Genomic DNA, 22,812 nt, shown 5'->3' on the forward strand with positions numbered 1-22,812 from the left:
TTAACTCAAGTTAAATAAAAGAAAAATCGATTAAAAAATCACATTATATCTCTATCTCAGGTTATGTTTAAAATTTAAATGATAATATATACGTAAATACATACGTACGGACGTGTGTATATATATATATATATCACATTTTATCAAATAATTTCTACACCTTAATAAACCAAAAAAATTAAAAAAATCACATCTTATATCTTTAGCTAATATCTACTTCATGTTATGGAAGAAATTTTATATATAAAAATCACATCTTATGTCTAACTAATATCTTAAATAAATGAAAAAATATTTTTCTAAAAATCATATTTTATCTCCTATTAATATCTATTTCATGTCATCTTTTTCATTTTTTTTCCTTTTAATTTAATTTGAATTTTATTTTTTCAACCTAGGTGTGAATTGAGATTTAGATCGAATATATATATATATATTAAATAAAAAATAATCCTTGTTTTTAAAGAAGTTAAATAGTAGTTATAAATATATTAGAAATATATTTTTATTTCTAATAAAAGGGATCAACTTTTATTTTAAAGTTTTCTTGTTATAAATGTAAATTATTATTTCGTTTGTTCTCCTACTATAGCAGATTTATATAAAAAATCACTTCAAAAACTTAAAAAAAAAAAAAAGGCAATTTAAAAACACGTGTGAATTCAAATTTGTTTGGAGTTATATAGAAAAAAATTAAAAAATATATAAATAAAAAAGTTCACATGGTTCCAACTAGCTAGGTATAGGTACATGTGGGAAATTAAAGTTATGAGAAATGGAAAGATGTGGAGGAGATAATAAAGTGGGAAGAGATGGTCCGCTGGTTAGGGAAAAGTAAACCCTAGTCCGACATGGCAGCGCATATCCATCCTCTCCTCCCTCCTTTTAAATATGACTTCATTTTTGGACTCCAAAACATATCAAACGCTCCTCACCCTTTCCCTTTCCCACTTGTTTTGTTTTTTCAAAACTCTTTCCATTTCATGGCCTCTGTTGTGGCTGAAATTCGTAAGGCTCAAAGAGCAGATGGCCCCGCCATGGTGTTGGCGATCGGCACCACCGCGCCGCTGAACATCGTTCTACAGTCAGACTATCCTGACTACTACTTTCATATTACTAATTCCGAAGATCTGACTCACTTGAAGCAGAAGTTCACCCGAATATGTATGTTGTTGTTATTCTATGTGGACGTTTCTACACACTATTTTTTTTTTCTTACTATTAGCTCTAAGTCTCATTTGTGTTGAGCTACAAAAATATCACTTTAAGCTATCATCATGTTTCTTTCTCTTTTTTGATAATATGGGAGGGGAGATCACTTCTAAGATGATTTATTAGTTTAACTGAAAATTTGAACTTGGTTATATATATATATATATAATACTTTCCAGTTTGTCTTCATTTGATCACTAAACATTTAAAGTTAACCCCTTCAGATTTTAAGATTTTTAAGACTATAAAATTATTAAATCATCAATTGACCCAAAACTTATGAGTGAAGGCAAATTTATCATATAACAGTCCTATTTATTTGTAGACTTGAAATATGAAGAAGCCTCAACAAGTGGAAAGAATACATAACCTCCCTGAACCATGTGTTCTGAAACCATGTTAAATCATCAATTCACCCAAATCATTAAATTGATAAATGAAGATAAATTTATAATCTAAAAAAAAAACAAAGTTTAGAGTTCGAATTAACATTTTTTTTTAAAAAAAATGTACGATTTTATTAGGTAAAAAATGTTTTTATTTTTATTTTAATTTTTGAGTACATAAGAGTAGGACAATTTTTACACACTTTGTAATTGTTAAACACATTCGTGTATCAATTGAGCTATACTAGTTTTGTCTATTAGACACTAAAACATCTTAGTGACCTATTAATAAGTTAAATTTACAAAGTTGTTCTCTAGATTAGAAGAAAAATTAGAATTTTGTCCTTAGTTTTAAAAATTAGGATTTAGTCATAATAGTTAATTTATAAACCCTAAAAATTAAAATTTTGCCAAATTTATAGTTTAACCCTAATAAAAAGTATGCTAGGGACACAGGATAGTATAACTAAATGTATAATTTAACTTTTTTGTAACTTATTTTTATAAAGGTGTTGATGATGACGTTGTTAGGTGAAAACTCGATGATCAGAAAGCGACACATGTATCTAACGGAGGAGATACTTCGAGAGAATCCAAATATGTGCGCGTACATGGCACATTCCCTGGACACGCGTCAAGATATTGCGGTGGTGGAAGTGCCGAAACTGGGCAAAGATGCGGCTGAAAAAGCCATCAAAGAGTGGGGCCAACCCAAATCCAAAATCACTCATCTCATCTTCTGCACCTCTTCCGGCATCGACATGCCCGGCGCCGACTTCCAACTTCTCAAGCTCCTCGGCCTCCGCCCCTCCGTCAAACGCTACATGATATACCAGCAAGGCTGCTTTGCTGGCGGCACCGGGATCCGCCTCGCCAAGGATTTAGCGGAGAACAACAGAGGAGCCAGAGTCTTGGTAGTGTGCTCGGAGATCTCCGCCATGAAGTTCCGTGGGCCGTCGGAGATTCACTTGGACACGATGATAGGGCAGGCGTTGTTTGGAGATGGTGCAGCGGCGGTGATAATCGGGACGGATCCGGACGTGTCAGTGGAGCATCCGCTGTACGAGCTGGTGTGGACCGGAGCAACGCTGGTGCCGGACTCGGAGGGGGCGATCGAGGGGCACTTGAGGGAAGTGGGGCTGACCTGCCATTTGCTTAAAGATGTGCCTGGTCTCATCTCTAACAACATTGAAAAGAGTCTTAAAGAGGCTTTTACACCTCTTGGAATTAGCGACTGGAATTCTATTTTTTGGATTTTCCATCCAGGTGGCCCTGCCATTCTCGACCAGGTAATGAATTCTTATCTCTAATAACAAAATTTTAATTTCACTATTATTTTTTGTAAATTAAAAATTATTTTCAGTAATAGATAATTATTTTTAAGAAAAAATATATATTTTTCATTGCTTTTGGTCTAGTTTTCATTAATATTCATTTTCTTTTCTTTATTTATGTACTTATTTATATACTAACATGTTACATTACCATTAGGGTGTTTTAGTCTTTTACTATGTTAGTACTACTCTAAGCTAGGGTTTTGGGTTATGATTATTATTCTAATTATGTTATTTTACTCCTAAGGAAAAAAAAAGGGAGGCCATTGTAATTGGTAGCACTAAATTTCAATTGTGTATAACAACATTTTAGAAAACTGCAAATATAACAAAGACAGTCTGTCAATATCTCCCATCAGTGATATGGTCTATTATCGACAAATTTTTACCAACAATATGATCCGATAAACTTCTGATCTAAATTTTGATATATGTGCAACTTTTTTTACATTGTGCTATATCTATTAATACTTTGAGTTTGATTGCTATATTTGCAACTGCTTGAAAAAAATTGTTTAAATTTTGTTTCGATCTATATTTTTAAATTGAAGGGTTCCTTTTAATTTAGGTTCTCGTATATTTATGAATTGAGTTTGTGGACTAATGATTTCTTTTTAGTCACATTCTCAAATTAAAACTAGATTTTTTAAAAGTACTTTATTTTTAATTTTCAAAGGAAACTTTTATAAAAAAGTATAACACAACTCAGAAATCTAATGTAGAAGTAAATTTAAATCTCAAAGACATAAAAGAAAAACTTTTATGAAACGAGGTCTAGTTCTTTAGTTTTTTTATGAGTTTGTCTAATATTATTCAAGTGACTTTGAAGGTGAAATAAAATGAACTATAGTCTAAAATGGGATTGAAATGTTAGGATATTATTCATTGTTACAATCATATTTTGAACTAGGTGGAGGCGAAATTAGGTTTAAAGGAAGAGAAGATGAGAGCAACTCGAGAGGTTCTACGCGAGTACGGTAACATGTCGAGCGTGTCCGTGTTGTTTATAATGGATCAAATGAGGAAGAACTCTATCGAGGAAGAAAATTCAACAACCGGAGAAGGGCTCGAATGGGGAGTTCTGTTTGGGTTTGGGCCAGGGATAACATTGGAGACCGTGGTGCTGCATAGTATTGACATAAAGGAAACCACTATGAAAGCGGCCTCTCATTAACAGTACTATGCTACTACATCATGCTGAAGTTGTAGTTATAAATGGTGAGCAATTGATGAAGGTGTTCATGGAGATGGAGCTTTAATTGTTTGGTTTGGTATTTGGTAGTAAATAAAAAGGGAAAAGGGTAAGAAAAACAAAAAGAACAATTGCAATAATAAAAGATGTGAACTTTTATGTTATTGTTATAGGTCAGTAGTAAGTGTATTTCAATGCTCCTTTTATCCATTTATCCATGAATAGTTGACGTTAAAGGTTCTTTTTAAATATTATGCTGTAAAAGTCTTCCCGGATATTGTTTCATATTTGTCATCTAATAAAATTTGTACCCAGAAATTAAAGGAAAAAAAAGCCTATTTCATATTATTTTATAATATTTTGAATATATAAACTAAGGATGGAGTAAAATAAATTTTCATACATAAATAATGATTTGACATTAAACATCAAAATGTAAAACAAATATGGTAATCAAGTTTGAAATATTGATGTTGGTAAGAATATCAAAATCTCGATTTTATGGAAATATTAATATCGATACAATTTTATGGAAATTGGTGAAAATTGATATAATTAGTTAATGAATCTTTTATTGTGGCTTAATTAGACTATAATCTATCATTTTTAATAGATGGAAGATAACGTTTAGATGTATATTCTAAATGCAAGTGTAAATAACGATGTGAAAGAGCATACATTTTAAAAAAATAAATGTTAAAAAACTACAAAATAATATAAAGTTTATGAATATTTGAAGTGAAATGATGCGAAATTGAAAGTTTTGGATGTTTAAAAAAAAAATCACATCAATTTAAACATCAATTCAAATTTGAGATAAAATGATGTGAAAGAAAAATTGAGGAAATTTTGAAAAAAAAAAGTTGCACATTGAAAAGGCTCCATCCTTCGTCTGAAATGAAATTGAAATGTGAAATTTTAGAATTGTGTAATCATAACCATAATAAAATTTCATCAAACTTTTATCTGGATTCGAATCAAGGTGAGGGAGTATTGTAATTAAAGTGTGGGGTGGGGGAATTGAACCTATTCAAAGTCGATTGTATGAACATTATATCAGTTGAACTACGTTCTTGTCAATTTTAGGTATTGGTTACATGGACATATTATATATTAATTACATTGTGATATGGCCAATGGAAAATATTAATTAACAAAATAATAATAATAATAAATGAAAATGATTGTTTCTTTTATAAAGTTTAAGGCTGAAATATTTTTAAAAAAAAATTCAAAAATTAAAATAGTTACTCTATTCCTTTTTTTAAAGTTCATACATAGACGTTTCAATCACTTTTACATATATGTTTTCCACTAATTTTTTTTCCCTTTCTTTTTTAGAACGTTTTCCACGAGCTTAAGATTTATTATCTTTTTCTTTTTAAAATAAGTGATTCTATTATTGATGCAATTGTATTTTAGACATGTTCACAAGTTTTGGCTGTAATTGGAAAAAAACAAGATGGTTGTCACATACAATTTTGACATATATGAAAAATGATTAGTCTAATATAGCAAATTTTTCAAAAAGCTTTGATTGGAAGTCGACATTGTCTCTCATTGAAGAAGATGGTGTCTCCCTCTAAAAAAGATAAAATTAAAGACAAAATTTATTCTCATCTTATTATACTTTATCAGGATAGATATTGTGATGTTAGTAGCTCAACAAATTTGTACACGAGTAATTGACATAGTAATTATGAAAAGTGTGTGTGGCTAAAGATATGTTGATATCTAAAGAACTTCTAAGTGAGTTAAATGGTGTTTATGATATTTAGGGTTTAGGAGGAAATATTGTTTTTCGAGAAAGTTTGAGAATATATTCATTAAAGAGTAAGAAATGTTATGGATAATTTTAGAGATAAATACGTTAGAGAGAGAAAAAAAATTGGAGATATTTTTCTTTGGAAAAATATTTTTTGAAGAGAAAATTAATCTATACCATTAAACTTTAGGAGCTATATAAATTGAAACTTCAAATTAATAATTATACCAATTTAAACCTTAAACTTTTATAACTTAATCAATTTACACAAAGTGAGTTAAGATTTAAATAAGTAGATAAAACTAGAGGAAAACACAAAAGTAAAATATTAAAGAAAAATCGCTACTATAACAATTCTATTTTAGCATTTTCTCCCGTACTATCTTCAATTCCTTCATTTGCAGAGAATCTAATACATTTATAAAAATGATATATTACCGATTTTCATATGAAATTATTCAAATGTTTGAAAATTCACTTACTAGTTTTGGATTTGAAATAATAAGCATCAAATGAAAAATTAGTCTTTGAAAAATAGAAACATGTTCTTAATTTTTCTGAAAACTAAGAAGTTACATATGATTTCAAAAACGTCTTTTAAATATATCAAAAAGATAATCAATAACCAGAAAACGAAAACAAAAAAACTTATCATATAACAATGGAACTAGAGCAAAGTAGGGAGAAAAGATATTAGAGAGTAAATGTGTTTTATATTCAATTGTATATTTCAAAAGACCCAATGACCACTATTTATAAAATTTACAGAATATTAAAAGATAGAGATATCGAAGAGGATAACGGAAAAGACAATTGGAGATATGTAACATTCCATGGACATCTATATATAATTCAAATATTTATAATACTCCCTTTAGATGTCCATACTATATAGAATATATGTCTCGTTATGACTTTACTGGGAAAAAACTAATGGGACAAAAACCTGGTGAAGAAAAAAATACATTATCATATATTTTAATAACTGTTTCATTCAAAACCTTGTTATGATGTTGTGTATTAACTTCTCAAATGTTGTATAGGCAACACCTTTGTAAATAAGTCTTTCAAGTTGTCTTTTCAAGAAATTTATTAAATAGTAATTTCTTCATTTTATGCTTTATTGCTTTCATATAATAACATTCTTTCGCTAGTTTCATGAATTGTCAAGATTTCAACATGAAAGTTTTTTTTTTTTTTTTTTAAATTATCATCTACTTCATTTGGTAGCCATTATATAAAAGTTATTCCTCATGATCTAAATAATCTGTTTAAGATCTAGCTCTATATGGGTTTGATAAATAATATGCATCTTTTCAACAAACTAGATCACAATTAGATTTATTATAATAAAATAAATGGGTGTTCGCAGATTCAACAAAAAAAAAAATTTAACTGAAAATTGCAGGGGTATCTATGTTTTTTCTTCTTTGCAAACATAGCAAAAAATTCGCCCAAGCCCAAATAAATGTTTGTAAATTTCCAAAACATCCTTCAACCCTTAAAAACATCGACACACTCATGTAAAAGGACAACACACACACTTCTCGAAGCATCTTTAATATACTCTATTAATGAAGGATATATTGAGATTGTATATTACCTTATATTGATATACCTTATTAAAAAATTATCAATGATACATTATGTATTGGAAATGTCCTAAAACTCGTATTTCGTAAATATTGGAAACCTATTCTATTTATCAATAAAAGTATTATTGAGTTGTTCATTGAATAAAATGTTATTGATATTGCATTCTGTTATAAAAATCCAATAAACGAATCCATGGCTATAATATGAATATTTTAACTTTATGTGGAGATATAAAAGTAGATCAAGTTTTAGTATATAGCCAAAATGATCTATAAATATATGGATGAGATTGGGTACCTCATCCTGGTAACACTATTATATATGACCCACTTTGTATACTGATACAAATAATGTGATCCCAAAACCATTCATATGAAGACATACGAATGGGGGCATCCTATGCAAAGGATGTTTGCATAAGGCCAGACCGCGAAAAAGTCACTTTTCTTTATAATGACCGTTTACTGTTAAAACTGACTATTTCAAATTCGATGACCTAGGATAATTCGATCTTAATACTAAACTAACTATGAACTCATATTTATTCGAGATTATTCTTTAATCTGCATAGGTGAAAGTAGTTCAATAACACTGCTAAATAAGTCTCCCATTTTGAGGATAAGATCGGATAGATAGCTGGGGACATAGTCCTGCAAAATGGAATTCACTTCTACCCAATTTAGGGTTAGCAGATAAGTTGTTCCCTTAAGTACTGACTTCTAGTTTTGAACAAATGGGTCCTACCCTTTCATGGTCGAGAGGGATATGGTTTATTACAATTGTTCAATAGAGGATCAACGGAAGCTTAAGCAACAAGATATATTTACAGGGGTAAAATGGTAATTTTGATCTAGTTGTAAATACAAACAACCTGTGAAGGATCGACTTACTGATTGTGGTTAAAGTGGATAGAAATATTGAAGAAAATCAGACATGAGGATTTTCATGAGCAGCGGAATGATCGTTCCAAATTCCATTTGAAATTGAACACTAACAATTACAGTCAATAAACGGCAATTAGCAGGTCATGCAATAACTAGAAATTACAACATGCCAACAAGATAATCAAGGGATAGAATATACATACTTTTGAAGGACTATTCTTCAAACTTCCTCGATCAGTCTCCAAATGTCCAAGAACAGCAATGCTCGAACACAACGACTGGTACAACAGGACGATCCACAACAAACACCACACGAACAACATGAACCCGATGAACGACCACCAGAACCTTGATATCAATCGAATTGAGTGAGGACACCACCACAATGGTTACCTTGGTATTCTCGTTGTGAGAATCTAGGAGTTGTGAGCTCTATATGAACATGGTTAGAGAAAGAGACTAAGGAACAACAATCGTGTAGACGATCGAGCAAGTGGGAGATGACATAGTCTATCGTATAGACGATGTGTTCAATCATGTAGAAGATGGCCGTTTATCGTATAGAAAATCCGCGATCATTTAGCTACGACTAGCTGAGTGAACTATCGTATAGTGACACTCCACGATCTTTTAGTCTCTCTATTAGCTATCACTTAGTGAAAACACTTTCACTTGATAGCCTTGTCCATGAGAAAATTTTCGAATCAAGTAACTTCTAAAATTAGGAAAACATTTTTTCTTTTATCTCACGATTACCATAAAACAACCAATAACCTCCCACTCAATTGGTTATTAAAGAAAAAGAGATAATTATCAAATAATTAATATTATTATAAATATTTATGATAACCAACTTACCATATTATATTTATAACCTATAGTTTTAATATTTCATCTCATGAAACATATAAATCATAGTTCTTTTTCTATTTTATGGTACTTAATGTAAATCATATTTACATTAATTCTCCACTTGATGTATCTCATACATCATACCAATTATATCATATATAATTGAATTTTCTCTTGTCAATTTGAACATTTCAAGTCAACCCCAAGAACTGATTCTCAACTTGAATCTATTAAGCTACCTAGAGGACCTTATAGACCTGTAGCTTGAAGCTCCAACGGTACGTGAATAACTGACTAAACTCTTTAGTCACGGGATCCGCCATCCGTTAACTGTCGGGCACTCCACTAAATACCGAGAGCTACCTCTCCTTACTACAGATATATTTTGTATCCATTGGATATAACCAATCAATAGTACGATGACCCCAAATATTAAGGTCATGTCACCTATGGTCGTTTACATGAGAGGTAAGTCTTAAGTATCAACGACGTTATATAAAGAGAATATTTATCTCGTGGTCTGATTTTATACAAACTTTTTGTATAAGACACCCCCACTCGCATGTCTCCACGTGAATGGTCAGGATTAGACCATCTGTAGTAATTCACAATACTTGTAAACCTCTACAAAGGGGCTGTATCCGTAGTGTCACTAGGATCAGGTATCCCTCCTTAATCTTTATACTATAGATCTTTTTAGGTTATCACTTAAGGCATGATCTACTTATATATCTCATATACATACTTAAGTATACATACAATACCCATGGAGCTTTGTTTATTGGACATGAGTAAATGCCAAATAAAATAACTCTTATTTTATTTATAACAATGTGTACAGTTTACAAACTATGAGACTCTGGGAGAATTAGGACACCAATCCCAACAATCTCTCACTTGTCCTAATGCCTTGGGAGACTAATATACAATACATGAAAAATACAAGTACGATAAACTAGGACATACTCTATACACCAATATCATCTCCCACTTGTCCTAGACAAGATGCCGCATATCCCGTAGACCTAAACTTTCCAGATGACCCTTAAATATTTTTGTCGTGAGAGCCTTTGTAAATGGATTAGCAACGTTGTGCTCCGATGCGATCTTCATGACTATCGCATCACTGTGATACACAATCTCGCTGATCAAAATGATATTCCCGTTTTATATGCTTGCCTCTATGATGACTCCGAGGTTCCTTTGAATTTGCCACAGCCCCACTGTTATCACAATAAAGAGCGATCGACAAAGTCATATTTGGAACAACTTCCAAATTTGTAAGGAATTTCCTCAGCCAAACAACCTTCTTATCTGCTTCACAAGTGGCTACATATTTGGCTCCCATAATGGAGTCTGCGATGCATCCTTGCTTGATGCTTCGCCACATTACAACCCCTCCATTCAAAGTGAACACTAACCTTGATGTCGATTTACGAGAATCGCTATAAGTCTGAAAGTCAGAGTCTGTTTATCTTGTAAGGATCAAATCCTTATCTCCATACATGAACATGTAGTCCTTTATCCTCCAAAGATACTTGAGGATCATTTTGAGTGCCATCCAGCGATCTAATCCTGGATTGGACTGATAATGACTAATAATCCCTACTGCATAGCAAATGTCAGGTCTGGTACATAACATTGCATACATTAAGCTGCCAACAGCTGAAGCATAGGGAATTCGTCTCATCTTCTCAACCTCTTAAGGTGTCTTAGGACATTAATCCTTAGACATTACGATTCCATGCTTGAAAGGTAACAAACTCCTTTTGGAATCCTGCATCCTGTACTTAATCAACATTTAATTGATCTATGATGCCTGAGACAAAACTAACCTCTTATTGTTACGATCCGAATGACCTGGATCTCTAGAACATACTGTGCCTCTCCCAGATATTTCATTTGGAATTGGGTGGCTAGTAAAAAACCCTACATAATTCCTAATGAGTAGGATATCATTCACATATAATATGAGGAAAGCTATTGAGCTGTTGATGATCTTCTTGTAAACATAGGGCTCATCAACGTTGTGATCAAAGCCAAACGATTTGACCACATCGTCAAATCTAATGTTCCATGATCTAGACGCTCGTTTCAGCCCATAAATGGACCTATCAAGATTGCAAACTCTTTGCTCTTGATTTGGAACGATGAATCCTTCTAGTTGAGCCATGTAGATGGTCTTCTCAAGATTACCATTAAGAAAGGTAGTCTTGACGTCCATTTGCCATATCTCATAATCATAAAATGTGGTTATGACAAGAGTATCCTGATAGACTTGAGCATGATGACAGGTGAGAAAGTTTCCTCATAGTTCACTCCCTCAACCTGGGTATAACCCTTTGCCACGAGTCTAGCCTTAAAGGTTTGCACCTTTCCATCTACACCTCATTTTCACTTGTAAATCCACTTACACCCTATAGGTTTTACCCCATCAGTTTGATCCACAAGTTATAGACTTTATTGAAATACATAGACTCCATTTCCTGGTTCATGGCCTTAATCCACTCATCTTTGTCAACATCCTCCATTGCTTGCTTATAAGACAATGGATCCTCAACCCCATCATCAGAAATGATCTTCTGGGCTTCAATCAAACCCATATGGCAATCTGGTGGTTTCATAACCCTCCCACTACGTCGAGGCAGTCTCAACTCTTAAGATGGTTGACTAGATGTACTGACCTCAACAACTCTTGTTGATCCGTTAGTCTGTTTAACAACTCTTGTTGAACCATCAGTAGTTTCACTAGAAGTCTCATGTAAAACAAGTTTACTTCGTGGTTTATGATCCTTGATATGGTATTCTTCCAAGAAGATAGCATTTTTAGAAACAAATACTTTATTTTCATTCAGATCATAGAAGTATCTACCCTTCGTTTCCCTGAGGTAGCCTACAAAGAGGTAAACTTTCAAACGAGGTTCTAACATATTTGGGTTAATCATAAGCACGTGGGTTGGACACCCTCTAATCCTGAAGTGGCGTAAACTACCTTTATAGCCTCTCCACAACTCAAAAGGTGTTTCAGAAACACTTTTCGAGGAAACATTGTTCAGAATATAGCATGCAGTCTACACTGCAAAACCCCAAAAACGAGTTTGGAAGATGAGCATAACTCATCATAGACCGAACCATGTCCAACAAGGTTCTGTTTCTCCTTTCTGATACACCACTCTACTGAGGTGTACCTGGGGCCGAGAGTTGGGACGTAATTCCATGTTCTATCATATAGTTATGGAATTGGAGGTCCATATACTCTTCACCACGATTAGATCATAGTGTTTTTATCTTCTTACATAACAAGTTTTCAACTTCAGCCTTATACTCCTTGAACTTGTCAAGGACTTTAGACTTACGTTGCATTAGGTAGAGATACCCATACCTGGAATAATCATCTATGAAAGAGATGAAATATTCATACCTACCTTGAGCTCTAACACTCATCGAACCACAAAGGTGTGAATGTATAAGCTCCAAGGTTTCCTTGGCTCTATAACCTTTTTCAATAAAAGGTCGTTTGGTCATCTTGCCTTCGAGGCATGATTCACACACCGACAAGGAGCTTTCTTCTAAACTCTTTAGAAGTCCACATTTCACCAATGGATCAATCCTATTGAGGTTGATGTGACCTAACCTTAGATGCCAAAGATGGGCGTTTTCTTTAGGAGAAACCTTTGGTTTTTTAGTTGTTGTTGTCGTACTGAACATTTCAGTATTAAACAAGGCTTTTATGACTAACGGCGTTAATACATACAAGTTATTTTCCATTGAACCAAAATCAATCTCCATACCATTCTTGAAAATAAACACTTTATTCTCAGAAAAGGAGACGTTATAACCTTGTTCAATGAGACAAGAAACCGAGATTAAGTTTCTCTTGATATGAGGAACTACAAAAACATTATTTAGTAACAGATAATGTTTCTTGTCCAAAAATAACTTCAGCCTGCCCACAACAATAGCTTAAACAACCTCACCAGTAACGACTCGAAGTGTCATTTCTCCTTATGGCAACATTTGCCAGGAACTAATTCCTTGATACGAGGAACTGACATAATTAGTAGAACGCGAATCAAGGATCCAGGAAGAATCATCATTTTCTACCAAACACATCTCCAAGACCAATAAATCATATTTACTATCTTTAGACATCCTCCTCTTTTGGAGAGTAGTGGGATTAGTATCAGAACCTAAATAAGTTCCAAGTTCCATTTAGAGAACACTTCTCGTCTATGAACTTTAATAGAGTCAACAACACTTGCTTTCTCTTCCTAGAGATTAACTTGGGAATTGACACTACTGGTTTCTTTGTCATCCATCCCTTTGTGCTCGAAAGTAAGAATTGACGTTCAAACAATTCTTGCAACGAGTCCATGATCTCACATGCAATGACCATGTTCTCAAACCTTTTGGCCAAAGCATCGGGTATTCTAGCCAATATGTGAAGCCGGGCCAATGAATTAGCCTTCATCCATACTTCATATGCATTACGAACACTTCGTGGTGCATCAAGGGTCAGGACTTGAGGACACTCCTCAACCATGACAAACTCGAGGTCGTTTACCACGAAATATGTTTTAACAAACTCTTCCCACTGTATGAAATCGATCAAACTAGAGGCATTTAATGAAAAATCAAATATGTTGCTAAAAAAACAAACATATTGACCTACGTTGGGTTTTAAGCAAATACTCATTGAAAAACATACAATATCCAGTACAGTTTAGCAAAATTGAAATGAACCCCATGTGACATCTAGTTTCGGAATGATGCTTCAAAGGTTTAGGACAAAATCCGTCGAAGGGTGGTCAATTTATCCCTCCTCTGAATTGAGACATTCTCAACCAGCCATTAATACCAGAACAACTCTTGTTCCTATAATGACTAGCCATCATTGATTTGGTCAAGAAATCATTAACTTACTTAACAATTTCCCGTAAGTATGACCCATCATTTTAGGCTCTAGAGTTTCATCCCAAGCAGTAAATCCAAAGGAAAAAAATCCGATTGGGGAAAAAACTAAAGTGACCTTATCCATTTCTGGAGTTCACCTTGATATTGACCAACTGCACAAAATTCATCCGAAGGGGGACGCTCCCAGGGCGCCACAAGGGAGTGCAAGAATGATCCCACGATGCGAACCAATGAAGGAGACTGTAGGACGTGTTGACACACACCCTTCACCCATTTACTATAAATACTATCTCCATCCACCTTGATATTGACTCATGCAAACACCATCCGAAGGGGGATGCTCCCAGGGCACTATGAGGCCAAGCATGAATCTCACAGCGTGAGCATTATGGGAGAAACGTGAGTGGAATCATTGACATATCTGAAGGATCTCATAACTGAGAGTTCCATGAGCGTGTTCAAATCACTCCGATCTCACCGTGACCAAAATACATACAATTTACATTCAACACATACAGTTATGCAAATAAATCGAATTATCAGCATGCTCAGAACAAGATGATTAACAGGGAAAGGGTTCCATACTAGTTGAAGACTATCTTCGAACTTCAGAACTCCAACGCAGTGGATCCCTCCAATAGATCTAGCAACACCCGGCAGGAACGTCGACTGCAGTAGCACGATCAATGCAAACGCGAACACTGCAACGGGGATGACACCCTGTCTCTTATACACATCTAGATGTGTATAAGAGACAGCAACGGGGACGACACCACCACTAATGAGCCCCGGGTATTCTCGGAGTGAAAACCCAAAAGGTGGGCTTTGGTGAATTTGGTAGAGAACGGAGGACAAACGAGTCGTGTAGGCGATAAGCAAGTGGGAGAGAAAATAGTGCTATCGTATAGCAGAAGTGCTTATCGCATAGAGGAGCTACACGATCGTGTATCATTTAGGAAAAACGTATACGATCATTTAGATAAATCGCGAGGTGAACGATCGTTTAGGCGAAGAAGTAGCTATCGTATAGGCTCTCGGGCAATCGTTTCACGAAATCTTTTTGGGCGGAAGAATGAATATCGATTGCACAATTCAAAATGAAAACTTTTTTCATTTTTAACCCATCGGTTACCATAACCAATGCTCCTCACTACCCACATCCAAATGTGGAAAAAAATGATTAATTATCATATAATTAATAAATTAATTAAATAATAAATATAATCATATTATATTTATATCCTATAGTTTGATATCACATATCTACTATAGTATTTTCTCCTTTATTTAATATAAATCATATTTATATCTAATTTCCTCCATAATAATGTATCTTATACATTTAGCTAATTATATCATATATAATTAATCAGTCCAATTATATCATATATAATCGAACTTTCTCTTGTCAATTTGAACATTTCAAATTAACCCAAATACTGGTTCTCGACTTTATCCAAGCTACCCAGGGGACCTAATGGACCTGTGGCTCGAAGCTCCAACGGTACGTGAATAGTTGACTAAACTCTTTAGCCACAAGATCCACCATCCATTAACTATCAATGATTCCACTAAAGACAACTGAACTCTTCTTACCGCAGATATATTTCTGTGTCCATTGGATATAACCAATAATGAGTACGATGACCCTTCACAGAAGCTTGTAAGTACAGCTGGGCCAATTTACCGTTTTGCCACTGTAGTTATATCTCACTCCTTAAGTATCACTGATTCCTCTAATGAACAATATAACATAGTCCAACTATGTGTGAACATCTCTCGGGCCAAGAAAAGGTGTGTGGCGCCACATTGTTCAAGCCCCGGAATCAGCCCTTAAAGGAGCCATCTATCTACTTATCCCTGCCTCGGGGAATGAGTGAATTCCATCTTGTGTAGCTGAGTTTCTAGCTCCCAAATCAGACGAATCCCCAAAATGGTAGGTTTGAATCAACGACCTGGCCACTCGCACCCATACAAATCAAAGGACCGCCCTCAATGGCAGGAGTTCCCAACTCACTCAGGATTGAGGTCATGTTACCTAGATCATCCTAGTGAAGTGAAGTCTCTATCATGAACGGTGTTATATAACGAGACGTTAACACTTTGTGGTCAGGTCTTATACGAACTCTTTATATAGAACGCCTCCGCTCGCATGTTCCCAACACAAATGATCAAGATCAGACCATCTGTGACAAGTCACAACACTTGTGACCATTCCACAAAGCGAGCCGCGTCCGTAGCGTTACCAGGATAAGATTTCCCTCCTTTATCCATATACTACAGACCATTTTGGTTATTACACAAGACATGATCCACTTGTATGTCATCACATACATGCTTGAGTCACATACAGATAACCAGGGATTTTATGTTTATTGGTTTCTAGTAAAGCAAATAAAACAATTAACCGAGAAAAATATAAGATGTGAAGTAAATATCATATATTAACAACACAAGTGTTCGTACATACTGTTTACAAACTACAGAACAGCATCAACCCCAACAATATCATATATATCTTTTCCTCCCACTGAGTATTTTATAATCTATGGTTTAGTTTACTTAGAAAAAACATGGCTAAGGATTTTAATTAAGTGATGTTTTAGGTTTTCCCAAGAGTAACATTTACCTTGGAAAGTTGAACAACTTTTGATCATCATCCATTAAACTCTTTAACGGAGTCTTTGATCAATTGTCGGCTGCTTGTAGAAAATCTATCTAATTCACCTTTCTAGTTAGGTTCCAAGGTAAGGGTGTTCCATTTCCATTAGCTTAAGTACCCCAGCCTAGATAGAACCTGCCTTAGAAAAAAAGGTCCCTTATAGATAGATTTAATACAAATTTAATCTTTTATACCAATCAATTTAATCCTACTTAACAGATTTAAAAAGATTAAACTTAGGTTGCTAATCCCATTAGAACCTTGAACTTAGGTCTATCTCAATCCAATTTTAAAACCCTTTTAAAACATGAGTTTGCCTAAGTCTGCATGCAACTCTTTCTTATCGATTTTAGTTCTAATGTTGATTATAACACTTATAACAGAAACAACCAAACCATCCACAATGTGAAGCAAACACATATAAGGCATTCATAACTTTTATAAATTAGCCTAACTGTCATGCTCCATGCATTGCTCATTCATTGCTACTTTTATATAACACTTATACAACCAAGCAATGAACCAAGCAAACATGCTTTCATTCACCCTTATACTATAATGCTTATAATATAAAGATGATGCATGAATATGCTTACTACATAAATAAATATAACTCTTATATTTCATGATGCATGCACATGCTTTCTTGTAATTTCATCATGCCATATTATAATACTTATAATATATGATGCATGAATAATTACATAACCTAAGATGGGTTTCAAATCTATATGTCATACACATGCCATATAAACCACATACATCTCATGTATATTAAACAAAAGTTGATGAACCAGGATAATTAGCCTAAAATCCTAAAAAATAAATCTAACTATTACAAATAGAAAAAAGTCTCCGGTTCAAACAGGCGAACTTGATCTTGAACTTTCTGAGCGAAGAAACGTGTCTCCACTGATCGTGTACCAAACTCTTTGTGATCGCCTACACGAAAGAGTAAACGCTTTACTCAATTGTTTACCAATGCTTCCTGAGTTAAATGATTGTTTAGCAACGATCGTGTACCTTGACTATGCGATGAAGCATGAGGCATGCGATCGTGCAGCGCACAACAAGCAACGCAAGCTTTAAATGATCATCTAAACGACAACAATGTGGTGAAGCACAATCGTCTAAACGATCGCTGAGCAAGCGCGATGTATCACATACCGGGTGATCGTGTAGTCAATGATTATACGATGAGGCATGCTAACTACATGATCATTTAGTGCGTACGTTTTTTATTAAACGATGAGCATCATATGCCCTACGTGATTGTTTACCTCCAGCGTCCATGCGATCAAACAACCAACGTTACGCGATAGAGCAAACACTTTACCCTATCGTTTAACATTAGCTAAACGATCGTTTAGTAAATACTACACGATCGCGTAGAAAAATCTACACGATCATTTAGCTAAATCTCAACGATCGTTTACCCTAGGCTACACGATACGACCAACCTTTGGTCTTCTTCCTTGATAAGATCTGATGCGTAAATTTGTGATGTGTTATGGTGTGAGTTTGCAGTGATGGGTGTTATGCGGTGATCATGCAAGCTTTCCTAACAAGGCCCAAGTATAAGCCTTCTTAGATTTCCTGGTAAGTCCAAGATCGAACACAGGGACTACTAAGTAGATATGCGACAGACTCTTCGATTCTATTATGGTGGTAAATAAATGAAGTGGATAGTATTTTAAGTGAGATTTTTCCTATGCAACAGAGTTGAATGCAGAGTGATGGTAGCATAGAGTTACAATAAGTATGCGATGAAGGGGTTGAGAAGGGGTTTAGCTAACATTTCTTAAGATTGTGCACAAGTTATGCGATCATGCTACACACAAATAACAACACTTCATTTCTCAATGCAGAATTCCATAATTCCTATTTCTAGGATGGGTGATGTGTATGTGAAACAGTCGATAGGACTTATTTCTAAGCCTCTACTTTTGCCTATACGATGCTGAATGATGCACACAATAAACAATGTGACCACATACAATCATTCTTATTTCTAGGGTGCATGCGATGTGTAAATAGCAATAGAACTTATGTTTAAGTTTCTATTTCTTGTTTATGCGATTATAATCCGACTCTCTCAAGCCTAGATTCTAATCTGACTCTATCAAGCCTAGATTCTATCTTTAGACTACTCTCTTAAGTATGTCCAAATGATGAATGATGCATACATAAGACAAGATGATTGCATACAATGTAAATCTTAAGTCATGCTAGCTAAGTGCTTCTCAACCCATTCAGAAATTTAGCTACTTATGCGTGGTATGGAGAGATTGAAGATAGATTAAAATGAGATTTCCATTTTCTGCAATTAAAGTACTGAGTACAAAATAACAAATGGATTTGAGAGATAACAAGCCCGGTAAACAATGTCTTACTTCCCGTGGCCTTTTACACTGCTCTTTTATCACTTCAACTCTGTTCTCAATGTGGATTCTTGCTCTCACAAGAGTTCACCCTCTCTCCTGTATGTTGCTTTACGACAGTCTCTCAATCTGTTCGGGAGCTATTTCTCCTGGCTTTGCTCGTCTCCTTGCTCTCTCCGTCCTCTATGTATATGTATGAGTATGTGCGTTAACAGACTAATTGATTAACTTCTTTTTCTTTGGTGGCCTTTGGTATTTATATATTTCAAGGTGAAGCAGCCTTTCTTGCTAATGATTGCAATTATGGGCGAATTAATTCCCCTACTATGTTGCGCCATTTAATGGTCACCGAAAGTTGAGTATACTTGCTACAGTGTGGCTTTTAACAGCTTGTCAACTAAATTCGGAATCGACCGTTATCATCTTTCAGTCCCATCATGATTTATTATGTTGTTGCCTTGATGCGAGGTCTTTATGCGGCCACCTTTTTAAGAAACTTCTCACGATTGCATGACTTACGATCGCAATCTTCAAGCGCGCTGACGCATTATGCCTTAGGATCGTAATTTCATATGCGCCATCGCATTGTACCTGCACAAAATAGCTAAATTAGCTGCTTTTATGCGATGAGCGCTTACGATCGCAATTCCATTTACTTTAGCGCTTTCAGACATGATGTTGCCTATTTTACCGTCGCATTCTCTCATTGTTTTACTTATTTGAGTTGTAATAACTTCTATTTCTACCAGTTATCACACCCCCAAATTTAAAACAATACTTGTTCTCAAGCATAAACTAAATATTTTCTTTAAAAAGTCAACCGCCTTTACCCTACCTAGACTTCTCAAGATGCCTTATTCAAATTTCATGAACCAATGCCTTCTTAATTTCTATCCTGATCTCTTCCTAAAATATTTCTAATCTTTAAGGACTGCAAGTTTAACCTTAAAAAAAAAAACTTTACTCGTTTCCAGGACATCGCATGATTTATTTCAAACTTTCTCCAACCGTGGTGTTCTAAGTGATTTTTACCCTTGCGTGATTCAGATATTCGTTTTGTGATCTTGCGCTGATTCACGTGCCCAGATTTCATTTTGGCTTTCCCCATAGGTGTCATGCGGACATCCAACTATGAGCAAGGCGCTCTTTCTCAGTCAGAACTCATGCCCATCTCTTTATTTGGCAGCGGAGTTACGATCACTTGGTTTATGCGTTGATCACGATTCCTACCTTCGTTTTGGCTCGCCCCCATGGGTGTCATGCAGACATCCAACTACGAGTAGGATCCGATCTCAACGTTATAATTTTTTTTTAGATTGAAATTGAATTTCTAAAAGTAACAAGGCTAACAATACTAGCACCCCCAAATTTACAAACAACAATGTCCCAATTGCTGAAAGACGAAATAACTCATGCGATGAACTTATGAAATTTCATAAAAATCGTTTTCAAGGAAAGCTAGTGGACCGCTAAATTTTAGAAATGTTTCATGAATTGATTGTTCTGAAATTAATTTGACTCTAGTACATGCGGTAAGAAATAAAGGCATGGATTTCATCATTGAAGTCATAATTGGTACGGAGCGAATGCGGTGACTAAATAAAGTAATAAAAAATTCAAGATTGAGTCAAACTAAAGAGGATGCGATAGTAGAATTTAGCAATATTAAATTAAAATGTGAGGAGTGCAAAATTGAAATAAGATGAAGCAAGGAAAGATACAACCCCTAATTTTCTTTGTCGCCTGCATCATTTTTTATTGCAACCTTTCTTGTAGTGGGCTGATTCCTTGATTGCAATGGGTTGATCGAACTGGTCGCGTGTTTTAAGGTTATCGTGTTCCTCCATCACAATCGTTTACTACGATCAATGATAAATATCAAGAGGATAAAAAGTTATGAAAGAAAGAGTTGTCATTTCTAAAGAGTAGTGGTTGTGCAAAAAGTAAGATAGATTCATGAAAAAAATATCAAAAGGATACTAAAAAAAAAGAGATTCATCCCTGATGAGTGTGTGTCGCTTATCAACGCAGGGACTACTAGTTTCTTCTTCATTCTGGATTCCTCAGGTCCACAGAGGTTTTCTCGCATTGAAAATCTCCTCCATGACACATCTTGACTCTTTGTCTATTTACCTTAAATGCACTGGTCCCTTCTTCATTTATTAATTTGACCCACCGTAGGGGAATACTTCTTTAATTATGAATGGATCAGACCAGCGCGATTTCAATTTTCCCAGAAAGAGTCATAGCCTAGAATTGAATAGCAAGACCTTCTGGCCTACTTGGAGATTCTTTTCACACAGTCGCTTGTCATGCCAACGCTTTGTATGATCTTTGTAGATTTTGGCATTTTCATACGCCTGTAGCCTCCATTCGTCCAGCTCGAGTAACTGAAATTTTCTCCCCTCCTCTGTAGCCTTTAGATCAAAGTTAAGCTTTTTCATTGCCCACAACACCTTATACTCTAATTCCAACGGCAGATGACATGCCTTCCCAAACACCAACGCATATGCGGTCATGCTTTTGGGTGTTTTATAGGCAGTCTTATATGCCCACAAGGCATCGTCAAGCTTTATGGCCTAGTCCTTTCGTGAGGGATTCACCACCTTTTCTAAAACCAGCTTGATTTCTCTATTAGAAACCTCGACTTGTCTGTTTGTCTAGGGGTGAAAGGCGGTGGTGATCTTATGATGGACATTGTATTTGAGCAGCAGTTTGTTAATGATACGATTGACAAAGTGGGTTTCTTTCTCACTTATTATAGCACTGGGGTGCCTAAACAAGTGAAGATGTTTCTCTGTAAGAATTTGGAGACTGTTGCCGCATCATTTGCGATGCATGAAACCGCTTCAATCCACTTGGAAACATAATTGACGGCCAACAGAATGTATTTGTGACAATTTGATGGTGGAAATGGTCCCATGAAATTATGCCCCCAGACATCGAAAAGTTCCAATTCCAAGATAATGTTCATCAGCATCGCATTTTTCTTTGAAATGTTTCTAGTGCGTTAGCACTTATCACATTTCATAGAATAGTCTCGTGCATCCTTAAACAAAGTTGGCCAGTAATACCCACTTTGTAAAACTCTTTCTGCTGTGCGCTGTCCCCCGAAATTTCCACCATAGGGTGAGTCATGACATTGAAAAAGTATGCTCTGAAAAGTAGTCTCTGGCACACAGAGTCTCAAGATCTGGTCTGGTCGCCTTCTGTAAAGATTCGGCTCATCCCAGTAATAGGGTTTACATTCATGAATGAGTCGCTTCTTTTGGGGGGATGTGTAATTTTCCGAAAATTGTTTGCAGACCAAGAAATTGACAATATCTGCATACTAGGGTAGTTCTTCAATTTTAAGCAACTGTTTCCTCCGACTGAATGCGATCCATTTCAAGATTCTCTAATCTCGACAAATGGTCAGTGACCTGGTTCTCCGTTCCCTTGCGGTCGATTATCTCTATATTAAATTCTTGGAGTAGGATAACCCATTGGATTAGCCTCAGTTTCGCATCTTTTTTGGTTCCCAATAAGTAAGGCTTGAATTTTTGAGTGGTCGATGTGAACTATAACTTTGGATCCCAATAAGTAAGGCTTGAATTTTTCAATCGTAAAGATTACCACTAAAAGCTCCTTCTCT

At 35.0% G+C, this 22,812-nt stretch overlaps 1 protein-coding gene across 1 annotated transcript; it reads left to right on the top strand.

The window, feature by feature from the left end:
- The first annotated feature begins 887 nt into the window (after nt 1–887).
- On the top strand, nt 888–4,334 carry LOC120073252 (chalcone synthase 2-like). The gene is made up of 3 exons (XM_039025988.1): nt 888–1,164; nt 2,130–2,887; nt 3,843–4,334. The coding sequence occupies exons 1-3, from the start codon at nt 984–986 to the stop codon at nt 4,104–4,106; spliced, it is 1,203 nt and encodes a 400-aa protein (XP_038881916.1). The 5' UTR covers nt 888–983; the 3' UTR covers nt 4,107–4,334.
- Nucleotides 4,335–22,812: the final 18,478 nt, after the last annotated feature.

The sequence above is a fragment of the Benincasa hispida genome, chromosome 1 (genome assembly GCF_009727055.1).
Source record: "Benincasa hispida cultivar B227 chromosome 1, ASM972705v1, whole genome shotgun sequence".
Classification (NCBI taxonomy): domain Eukaryota; kingdom Viridiplantae; phylum Streptophyta; class Magnoliopsida; order Cucurbitales; family Cucurbitaceae; genus Benincasa; species Benincasa hispida.

Coding starts and splice junctions, on each gene's coding strand:
- LOC120073252 (XM_039025988.1), top strand. CDS start 984: ATGGCCTCTGTTGTGGCTGAAATTCGTAAGGCTCAAAGAGCAGATGGC. Junction 1,165..2,129: donor GCAGAAGTTCACCCGAATAT/GTATGTTGTTGT, acceptor TGACGTTGTTAG/GTGAAAACTCGATGATCAGA. Junction 2,888..3,842: donor GCCCTGCCATTCTCGACCAG/GTAATGAATTCT, acceptor ATTTTGAACTAG/GTGGAGGCGAAATTAGGTTT.